The 11271-nt window shown below is 44.0% G+C and overlaps 1 protein-coding gene across 1 annotated transcript in view; it reads right to left on the bottom strand.

The window, feature by feature from the left end:
- The window catches only part of CARD11 (caspase recruitment domain family member 11), a 54807-nt gene extending 45281 nt beyond the window's left edge, over positions 1-9526 (bottom strand). Inside the window, exons 1-2 of the mRNA XM_012808691.2 lie at positions 9465-9526; positions 300-432 (exon numbers count right to left, since the gene is read on the bottom strand). Of these exons, the coding sequence (XP_012664145.2) occupies positions 300-306 (7 nt within the window). The 5' untranslated portion in view covers positions 307-432; positions 9465-9526. The remainder of the gene's footprint in view (positions 1-299; positions 433-9464) is intronic.
- Positions 9527-11271: the final 1745 nt, after the last annotated feature.

Below are 11271 nucleotides of genomic sequence, written 5' to 3'. Positions count from 1 at the left end.
AATGGGCTCATTTCCTTCACTTGTACATTCAAGACGTCAATGGTCTGGCTTCATCTTGCTATTACAATGAAGTTCAACATCTTAATTTTGAGCTACAGGCCTTTTGTGATTTGCCTCCTGCCAGCCCCACGATCTCATCATAGTTATATCCCAGGCATATCGGCTGCTTCTCTGTCCACCAAACTCCGGCTGGCTTCAGAGCCTGCTTCCTCTCCTCCTCCCCTCCCCATCCTGTGCCACATCTCAGGTGACCTTCACTTGCTATTTCATCAGGTAGAGGGCTAACACATTCAATGTACCTGGCATGGAGCTGGTGCTCAGGGCACAGGAGCTGCTATCCTGTCATTGGGTCTGACTTCTACACTTTCTGGCTGGATCTTGATTTCTCTTGAGCCAGGCTCCCACAGGATCTGGAGTGGAGATGGTCAGGATCTGAAAAGAAAACCATCATCAGCCTTGGAGCAGAGGGCAGAGGTTGGAGAGAAGGGGACCCATTCAAGTATCAAAGGGATGCTCTGCTTTGAAAGAAAAGGCCAGGAAGGACCAAGGTGCATGTGACCCTAGGTGACCTTGATGGGGTGGATTGCACATGCAATTCATGGGGGCTGCTGTGGGTAGAGGGCTTCTGGCCTGCCCAGTGGAGTGGTCACTCAGAATGGCGTTGACTATCGGTCTTCAGATCTCTGGTAATGGGGAGAAAGGCAGATGGTGGCCTTGAGAGCACTTATGGCAAGTGTGGAAGGTCTTCACAGGGCTTTGGGACAAGCATCTGCAGACTAATCTGCTACTAATTCATTAGGTCAAAAGCAACAAACCCTGTTTCCGAACCCTGAAGAGTTCCCTTCACTGTGAATTATGTTTTTAGCCTCCAACCTGCCAAGGGATTGGGCAGGGACATGCCATGGCATACACACACTATAATTTCCCCTGGGGGACATTTGTTATGGTGATTGACAAGGCCATTGTCAGCCACTCCAGGAGCCCAACTATGCATGTAGTTTTTCAAGAAAGGGCCAGTTCTTCTGGAGCAAGTAGGCTGGGCAGAAGGAAAGGAGGTATTCAAACCCTGGCCTGGTGAGGAGGCTGCGGTCAGAGCCCTGTGGGGAGGCCGCAGGCTACTGCTTCAGGACTGCCACATACAGGAGTAATGGGGACCCTGGGACACTGCTGTTTAATCACGAACTTGCTTGGTTTTGGCTTTGAGGACTAATCACAGGTGACATTAGATCTCTCAGGGCTGACAGAAGCTGCTTTTGTTGAGTTTCAGCTTGGGTTGAAGTGAGCTGTCAGAGGCCCTTGGCCCTGGGGTGGCGGTGCGACATAGATCTCTGGAGGACACCGTCTCCTTGGTGTCATGGACTCCTTGCTCTGTGGCTGGGACAGGAGCAGCTGTGTAAACTGCCCAGGGCTGGGGCCATGGCTGGGGGAAAAGGTGGTCTACAGGTCAAGGGCCCCCCAAAACAGGAGAGCAGTCCATGAGTCAGTGAGCAAACAAAAAGGGAAATTAGCCTTTTTTACACTTGTAGTTTTCAAGTAGAACATGTGTTTCTTTTATCATTGGAAACAAAGGCTTTTACAAAAAATATTGTAAGAAAGATTTTAATTGGAAGAAAGAGAGAATGAGTTTGCACTGCTAGTCTTGCTGTTCTGTCTTCCTGCCATGTCAAGACAGGCTGGGAAACTGAGGCACAAGACAAGCAACAATGAAACGGAACTATTTCTGTCCTTAGAATTTTGAGAACCTAGTCCTCAGGACAGGGAAGATTTGTAGGATCAAAAAGTCAATCTCTCGATCACCTGAGAGTCTGGTTTATAGGCCCAACATTCAGCTGACCAAACATTACACCCCCATACTGAGGGACTTTGAATGGAATGCCAGGAACTTTGTTATGCATAACCAAGAACTCTTTGAAGCAGGTGGTGGTATCACCCATCATCATCATCATCACCACCTTATAACTAAAAAAGTAAGTCTAGTTCAAGGTCATATAACTAGCATAAAAAGAATTTGGATGAAAGGTTCTCTGACTTTTTCTTAATTACTATCATATAGCACCTAGAACTGCTTTTAAAAATAATTACTTTCTTAAGGGCTGTAACCAGAAAGTGTGTCTATGGAACTTCCCTGAGATGTCACTTCAACATATACAAGGTCTGACAATTAAGTTCATGAACGCATCCTAGAAAAAGTGCTACATACCTCATTGTTGAATACCACTAAGGTCACCTTTCAAAATACTCCCCTTGGCCATCTGGTGACTACAGTGATATTCAGTAATGAGGCATGTAGCACTTTTCTAGGATGAGTTCATGAACTGAATTGTTAGACATCATAAACTTAAGATAGAATGAAAACCTGGCTCGGCGACTGTGGCTCAGGTGGCTAGGGCGCCAGCCACATACACCTAAGGTGGTGGGTTCGAATCCAGCTTGGGCCCACCAAATAACAATGATGGCTGCAACCAAAAAATGGCCAGGCGTTGTGGCAGGTGCCTGTGGTCCCAGCTACTTGGGAGGCAGAGGCAAGAGACTCACTTGAGCCCAGGAGTTGGAGGTTGCTGTAAGCTGTGATGCCACGGCATTCTACCCTGGGGGAAAGCTTGAGGCTTTGTCTCAAAAATAAAAAGAAAAAAAAAGAAAGATAGAATGAAAACCAAATTCTAAGATGGCAGATATTGGCTCAAGATTAAAAGGAACAACTGTTGCTTCTCAAAAGAGGAATCAATTGCTTGGTAGACTGTAAGTTCCATACCACTGGTGTTGTGGAGGGGTGGTCTGTGGCCATGTACCCTGCAGTGAACCCCTTAGTTGACAAACAGAATCCTGGATTTTTATTTAGTCCTATTTAAGAATAGATAATGAAAGGGACAAAATGATACAAGGGACAAAGTGATACAAGGAACCTGCAGGAAGCAGGCAATGCACAGAATAAGACGAAACTTAAAAAACATAACTTGAGAATTAAGATCTATTGAAAGGTGAGATAAGACATAGCATCTATGAAGCAATAGTAGGGGCAATGAAGGGGGCAACTGAAGAACAAGGAGTTCTTGGGAATTAAAAATAAGGCAGCAGAAATTTAAAATCAATAGGAGATTTGGAAGATAAAGTTGAAGAAATTTTCCAAAAGTCAAATAAAAAGTTAAAGAGAAGGAATAAGATAAGGGGTGGTGGTGGTCTAAAAATGGGTCAATTCAAAAGGTCTATTACCCAATAAACAGAACCCTGAAAAGGAGATTTTAGAGATTATGTTTCTTTCCTTGTCTATCTTTTGGGGATATAATATAAATTAAGGAATAAAATTATCAGAGGAATAATGTTAGAGAATTCTCTGAGTATAGGAACATAAGTCTTCATATTTAAGAAGGCCTTTTGAATACTTTGTACAATAAGTGGAAAAGAATCTTCTTGGAGCACATCATTGGGAAATTTCAGGCCACCAGCAAATAAGAAAAGACCTTAGAGGCTTCCAGAGGGGAAAATCTTGGGTTATAAGCAGAGGAATGGCGGCAAGCAGAGCATCAGATCTTTAATAGCAACACTGAGAGCTAAGAGACAGTGAGGCAATGCCTTCATATTTTTGACAGAAAATACTTTCAAACCTAGAATCCTGAACCCAGCAAAACTATTATGTTTGAAAATAGAATAAAATTATTTTCAAAAATGCAAGAACTCCAAATATTTACCTCCAAATCACCTTCTCTTCGGTAGCTACTAGAGGGTAAGCTCCAGCGAAATGAGGGAGTAAATTTATAAAGAGGAAGGTATGGAACTCAGTCAGAATGCAAGGAATCTAACTGGAGAAAGCAGCGAGGAAAGTCCCAGGGTGAAAGTGAGGTAGCAAGGAGTCAAGATAGGAAGATCATGGAATTGGGTAGGGTTCACCAGCAAGAAGCTGCCAAGGGAAAAACACTGAATGGTTTTCTGATATACAGTAGAACCTCTGTAAGTTGACCACCCAAGGGACTGTAACAAACTGGTCAACATACCGAGGTGGTCAACATAAGAAAGTAGGCCTGTTGTACTAATATGTACATGCGGTGCATGTCCAGTCTATGAAAATTAGGTCAATGTAAGGGGGTGGTCATTGTGGTCATTGTAGGGGGATGGTCAACTATGGAGGCCATTGTATTTGGAATTTTAGGGAATAAAATTGTTAAGCAAGGGACACAGTCCAATGGGGACAAATTAAGAATGGGTACATTAGAAAAAAAAAAAGAGCTAATGAAAAAAAAAGAGGCAATATTAACTGCAGGAAAAAACAAAAGTTCTGACAAAAGCAAACAATCACAGCATACGAAGTGCCTCATCATGAACAATATTCACTTAGTCACAACAATGTAACCATCACAGATGATCTTATGCAAAGAAATGTGATGAGAGAATGAAGGAACATGAAGTGCTTACCCTGGATTATTAGTAAAAGACAGATAAATTCTCACCTACCTAACAATACATCAATCAATAACATCTTAAAACTAATATGGGGTATATCAGTAAGTAGTGATGGAAGCATATTATTTAGGAATAGCAGGTAAATAATAGAAGAAAACAACACTTAAGAGAAGTGATTGTCTCTGGGGATCAGTACTAAGGGATGGTGATGGCCAGGTGGGGACTGATGTTTTGATATTTTTCTTTTCTTTTTTTTTTTTTGAGACAGAGCCTCAAGCTATGCGCCTGGGTAGAGTGCCATGGCATCGCAGCTCACAGCAACCTCCAATGCCTGGGCTCAAGCGAGTCTCCTGCCTCAGCCTCCCAGGTAGCTGGGACCACAGGCGCCCACCACAATGCCTGGCTATTTTTTGGTTGCAGCCATTATTGTTGTTTGGCGGGCCCGGGCTGGATTTGAACCCACCACCTTAGATGGATGTGGCTGGCGCCTTAGCCGCTTGAGCCACAGGCGCCGAGCCTGATGTTTTTTCTTATAAGCCTATTTTGCTTTCTAACTTTGTATGACTCATGCATTACTTTGGTTAAAAAACCACTAATAAAAAAATAACACATGTCAATCATTAGAAAAATGGACAATGCATTTAAGTATGAGAATCAAAGAATTACCCTCATTCTCTGTACATACATTATGTTCTATTCTTTATGGTGCTTGAAAGACAGCTCACTCCTTTGTAAGCTGAAAATGCTGGCTGTGTGCCTTGTTTACCCTTCACAGAAGCTCAGTAGGATAGGTTTTATTAGTCCCATTTTATGGATGAGAAGGTACGATCAGAAAGTTCAATAATGGGGTGAGATCTCACAAGCAATAAGTGAAAAGCAGAGATTCCAACACAGCCCTCCCAGACTCTATGCTGTCTGATCCTTATTAAGCTAGTAATCATCACAGCTAATATTTACTAAGCATAGCATCTAATCTAACCAGTTAGATTCCATATCTTCCTCTACTAACTTAATCCCTAAGTTTGCTGGAGTGTATACCCTAATAGCTGCCTAGAAAAGGTATATGGAGTTGTATATGCCAGATATGTGCTGAATGCTCTATGTGGATCTTCTCATTTAATACACACAACCCTGTGAGTTAGATATGACTACTCTCCTCATTTTGTAGAAGAGGAAACTGAGGCACAAAGAGGTTCAGCATCTTACCATGTCTGTCTGCTCTCTGTACCCCTGGTAGAACTTAGCATGCAACCTTGCTCTTGGTGGGTGTTCAATGTATATTTGTTGGGTGAATGAATAAAAATAAATACCAAATCTTTAATAAAATGAACGAGGTTGCTATTGCTTCAGATCCAGAATGCCCTTCGGAAATGAGCTATCTTTGAGGGGCAGACACCTCTTCTTTCCAGGAACTGCCCCAGCACAAATGCTTTGAACCCAGAAGCAGGTCAACAGTCAGTGAGATAAATGTGTCTCTGGTTAATTGATTTGCCTAGATGATTGGAGCAAGTAGCCTGATGTTCAGGGTTTAATTATTCCAATGAAGCCTCCACATAATTGAAAAGACTTCTGGCAAAAGTAAAGGAAAAAGACTTTTTAAAAGATGATCTACTACCCATGAGAAAGGACTGAAAAGATGCTGGTACACACCTGGTATCCAGCTTTCCACAGCTTTTTCAGCTCTGAGATGGAAGCTTTCTGGAAAGGACTAGAATTATCCCTTCACACACCCTCCCCCCTCAATCTCCTTCATTCCTACAAAAAGGGCACTTACAGAAACAGCTAGAAAATTCCCCCTGCTAGACTGTTCTCTCACATCCCAGTTAGCTTTTTAACCTCTATCTATCCCAGCTCATTCAACCGAAATATTGAGATGATAACATTTCCCATCAATTAACATGTGTACAGCAATCAGCAGAGCTTCAATGATACATATTTTGAAAGCAGCAATTATCATTTTAAATCCAAAATGGAGTGGCCAACACTGCCAGCTGTCGACCCAATAGCTATTCTCTTTTATTAAAGAGCACCGAATTTGTTCAGGGCATTATTGTGCCCATCTAAGAAACTGTTAATATTTCCAGCCTCTCTTGCAGCAAGAGTTGGCCATAAGACACAGTTCTGGCCAAGGAGATTTAAGTTTCTGGCTGAGATGTCTATAAAGGCACTTTAAAGGGCGGGGGGAAGATTCAGGTAAAAAGAGCCTTTAACTTGTCTTCCTACCTGGAATGTGGATGTGATGCTCAGAAGCAAAGCAGCTATTTTGTGATCATGAAGGTAAGGGCTCACTCTAAGGGTGGTCAATTAGGATGCTACATAAACCATGGGTCATTGGTGGCAGCCCAGGACAGGTAACCTCTAAGTTCTTGGTCCATGAAAAGAATAAAATCCCTAATATACCTAAAACATAACATATTTCTATTACTTGCACCTAAAAACAGTCCTAACAGATACTCATGACAAATAAGACTCATGTCTTCTAAGTCACATGGATCCTAGCCATAGACATTTGAGCCCTAAAATCAAAGCAACTGCCCTATCTATCCATTCATTTTCATTTCTTTCTTCTGGATGCAAAACAAGAGTCAGAAAGTGATCCAAAAGGACTAAGTAGTACCCGCGTATAAAGCGCTGTGGGAGAGAGAAGCCAGTGGCTCTAGGGATAGCAATGGCATGAGCAAATTGTAGCTAACAGATGATACCACCATCTACTTGCTGAGTCCGTCCTGGCTTCTGGTACATAGGCAGGATGATTTATTTCACCTGCTGCTGCAGTCCTGTCTCAAGTCCACAGTCATGCCCCTCATTGTTCAGTCAGTGTAGTCACTTCTTCAGCCTCTATGATACCCACTGCACTGCCCAGAGCACTGCTCACCACCCCCAGGCACTTCCATGGGCACAGGTTGCCTCTAATATTTATACCTGAAACTCCTCAAGGGGCTATATCCATCTACTTTTAGGTGACCTGTGCAAAGGAACAATGATTTTTGTGGATAAAAATGTCTCAAATTGATGTCTTTTAGGAAGGGAGGATGAGCTGGCATGCATATTTACTGAACCCTAAGACCAAGGACATGACCAAACATCAACCCTCTCACCCACCCCCAGGCCCTGACACATCCAAACTTATTCCGTAGTGGCTCCAGATTTGTACAAATAAGGGCGTACATTTCCAGCATTACCAAAGGATATTGCTTTCCTTCCCCCACCTAACTCTCATTTGTTTCTAACACTACTGCTGAAAAGATTTCAAAAAAATTCACAATTAGGAATGACAGATTTAAATTGTTCTGAAATGCGTATCAATTTATCACTTTGGCTCTTTATGAGCATTTGCTCCGCCTGGATCCCAGGGCTGTGCACAGAGCAGACTGACAGCTCCGATGGCCACCAGCAGCCTTGGCTGGACCACTCTGCCAAACCCCAGCACAAGGCCACCCTCTCAGACTCCCGTCTAGTGCAGCCTTGCTACAGGCCTGCCAGGGGAAACACCGAAAGTCAGGTCAGCAAATTCTCCTTCACCATGTAGGGTTATGTACCTGAGACCACCCGCTGATTCCAACTCAGGGCCTCTCCAGGCTTTCAAAGACAGACCCTTTGCTTCATCTGTGAGCCTGATGTGTTTGTTTCCTTTTCACTGGCAAAATCTTCAATGTCTTGGCTATTGGTTTATTGTGTGGGTTGGAAGCAACTTGGGGAACTCACTATCACTCTTGCAATTGTTCACGTGAATGTGAGCATCTGACCTGGTTTGGAACCATGCTGTCTGGCATGTAGGGGATTTTCAGTAAATGTTTGCTGAATTGCGTGCTCAGATGATCTAAGGTCTTATGATAAAAACATTCTGTTTTCACAGAATTAAATTTGGTATTAGTCCACAAAGAATATAGTGTGCCTCTCTGTGAAGTCTCATGTCACAGGCCCGAGTGATGACTGCCCTCTTCATGCCCCCCATGTGCTGTGCACAGACCAACGTTCTTGTGCTTTTCATTATCTTCTGCCACTGCTCATCCCCATCCCTGCTGTGAATTCCTCTGGAGGCCTGAGGGCACCCGTTGGTGTCCTCCCAGCACAGTGCCCTGACACCTCTGCAGAGCAGGTGACTAAACCAGTCTCCCCTGCTAGAGTGCAACTTGGAGACTTGATATAAAAACGACCCCAATGTGGGACACAAAGCACGTGTTTTTTTGAATAACTTATAGAAAAAGTAATCTCTGCAAGGGGATCTACAGGAAATTACATGTTACTTTTTGATCCGAGGAACTGGTGAGACAGTTTGGAAGAAGCAAAATCAGACACAGGAAAGGTACTGCCCAAGACCCACATTATAAAGCAGAATCCTGTTCCTGGGAGCTCTGGGGCTGGCGTGTGAGTTTGTGGGGAGGGCCCAGCAGTCCTGAGAACCTTTTAAGTGAAAGGCTTGGGCCCTTGAGTTTCATAGAAAAGGTCACCAGCATCATCAAATCAGAGTCCCACACAGAGAGCAGCCAAGAACTAGAAGCAGGAAGATTCTGTGGGAGCCACAGCCAGACCTTAAATTTTCCCCCTCTATTTTCTTCCCTCACTTGGCTGGCACTGAATTCCCACAAGGCTAAAATGAGAGCCAGGCCAGGGACCCAGATATCTTCAGATGTCATCCCCAGAAATGTCTGCGAAGTGTGGTAATGAGGACATTCCAGAGTGGATTTGAGGCAGGGGAATGGGAGTCCCACTCATTCATTCATTCATTCACTCAGTCACTCACTCATTTGTTTCAACAAGCATGACTAGACGTAGAAAGCAGAATAAGAAGAAAGGAAGAAAGAAACTTCGACTATAACAAGATGCAGAGGACAAATAAGATAAAGACAAGTGACAAAAAGACACACATGACAAATATCGGAATGTTCAGAGCCAAGGAAAGGAGGCAGGGGTGGAGAAACTTGAAGGCTCAATGGTAAGAAAGGCTTGGGAGGTGAGAGGAGAGGGGAAGGAGGAAGGGAGCCTGGATTCAACACCGCCTGGTCCATGTTGTTAAGGTGAGCATGAGCTCAGAGAATGCAAACCTGAGGCTCAGCACAGTGATTTACCGGGGGAACGCAGAGTGATCCCTCAGGTCACTACTTGCAGCTCAGAGGATGTTATCTCCGGGGCCCAGAGCTGGTCCAGTCGGCATCACACGCTTCCTCTGAGGCCTCAGCCACCACCGGCACACAGACCAAGCACCGCTGCTCACTTCTGCATTTATAAGGCACACTGAAAATATGCTTAGAATCAATGCAGTGATCAATTTAAAATGCATTGCTTAGTTGTGGGGCCATCTATTTTATGAAATATCGTGGGAACAGGTAAATGCAGTAACATTTCCAAACACATTTCCATGTGTTTGAAAGTAGCTCTGCCAACTTTTTCGATCAACTAGGTTAGTATCTTTAAAAAAAAAATGCAGATTTTGGGTATTCTTATGTGGAACAGGGTGGTAAGGCTGTTTTCTCCTCCAGCTTTCTACCCCTCCCATTGTTATCCCAGGATCCACCAACCTGTGAGATTGGAGGAGTCTCCTGACCACAGTAGGAAAGCCCCAGGGAGGGGGCTCCAGCCCTGGCTGTCCCTGGGGCTGCATGGAGTACCCAGCTGCCCATTCTCATAAGGCGTTCAGGTCTGGCCAAACCGCTGGTGCAGGAAGCAGCAGATCTGGGTTTTATTTAAGTGTCAGGCTTCCTTATTTTAACCTGAGGTGTTCGAGGCTTGAGACCAAAACTGCACTTTCATATATCACATATATCAGTTTAGTGGGCAGATTTCCAGGCAGCAGAAAAAAAAAAAGAAGGAGGTGGTTTTTGAGGGCTAGGCTCGAGTGATTTTGTTAAAATGAGCGGTCTCTGAAGATGCCTTCTGTTGCAGATCTGGAGTGCTGGGTGTCTAGGGTACCATGAGCACCATGAGCAAAGCACCCCCAAATAAGGAAGAGGTAACTCCTGACCTTCAGAGGTTAAAATAAGTTGTGTGTTTTGGTATGGAGTGACATTGTCTCTCCCCTCCACAAAAGGGTAAAGGGGATTGAGGAAGGATCCCAGGAATTCTAATCAAACAAACAAACAAAATCTTTGAATGAAGAGATAAAACTGCTTGCTACCCTTTGTGCTCTAGTGGGAAGGATGTGGCCCTGAGCTAAGAAAGCCCTGGGCTTAAACTCCCTTCTGCCATTTGTTACTGTGTGGCGTTGGGCTTGTTGCTTGACCTCTCTGAGCTCCCTTTTACTGGTCTATAAAACTGGATGAGTAGCTGTAATATTTTCAGGCTGTTGTAGCATATAAGGTGAACACTTAATCAATATTGTATAGCTCACCCCCCCTCAGAAGCCAGCAGTGAACTTGGGACAGAAAGTAGAAGTCACTACCTATTCATTCTGTGTAATACCCTTCACACTGAATAGTTCAGAGAAAAACTGCCGGGGCTTATCCTCAATGCTTTGTCTGGGCTTCCGATTTGAAAATCACCCAATGGGTGGTGTTAGCATCTTCTATACCTCTCATGTTCCTTGTGATGTCTGTGCAGGGATCCACCCCCTATTTCCTTGTCTATGTCCTTCTTTCCTATGTCTAGACCCCATGGTCTAACAAGTCCTTACATAAACAGGTATTTAATATTTATTAAGTGATTGATTTCCAATGGCTCAATGCTGGCTTTCTTTCACTTGTTGTGGTTCCTCCTTTCAGCTGGTAAGGGCTTTATCTCCGGGTGTGTGTGAGAGCTTTCACCATGACAGCCTGCAGCAGGATCAGGTGTGCTTGTTTTGAATGTAGGCATTTTGCTGTGGCTGCTGTCTGGAGCCCTGTGCCAGTCTGTCTCTACCCCCTCTCTCCACCGGTCATGAGAAAGAAGCCTAGAAGAGAT

The sequence above is a fragment of the Otolemur garnettii genome, unplaced genomic scaffold (genome assembly GCF_000181295.1).
Source record: "Otolemur garnettii isolate 467f Iridium unplaced genomic scaffold, OtoGar3 scaffold00092, whole genome shotgun sequence".
NCBI classification, from domain to species: domain Eukaryota; kingdom Metazoa; phylum Chordata; class Mammalia; order Primates; family Galagidae; genus Otolemur; species Otolemur garnettii.
The sequence above is the reverse complement of the archived record's forward strand: the minus strand, read 5'-3'. Positions and strand labels throughout refer to the sequence as shown.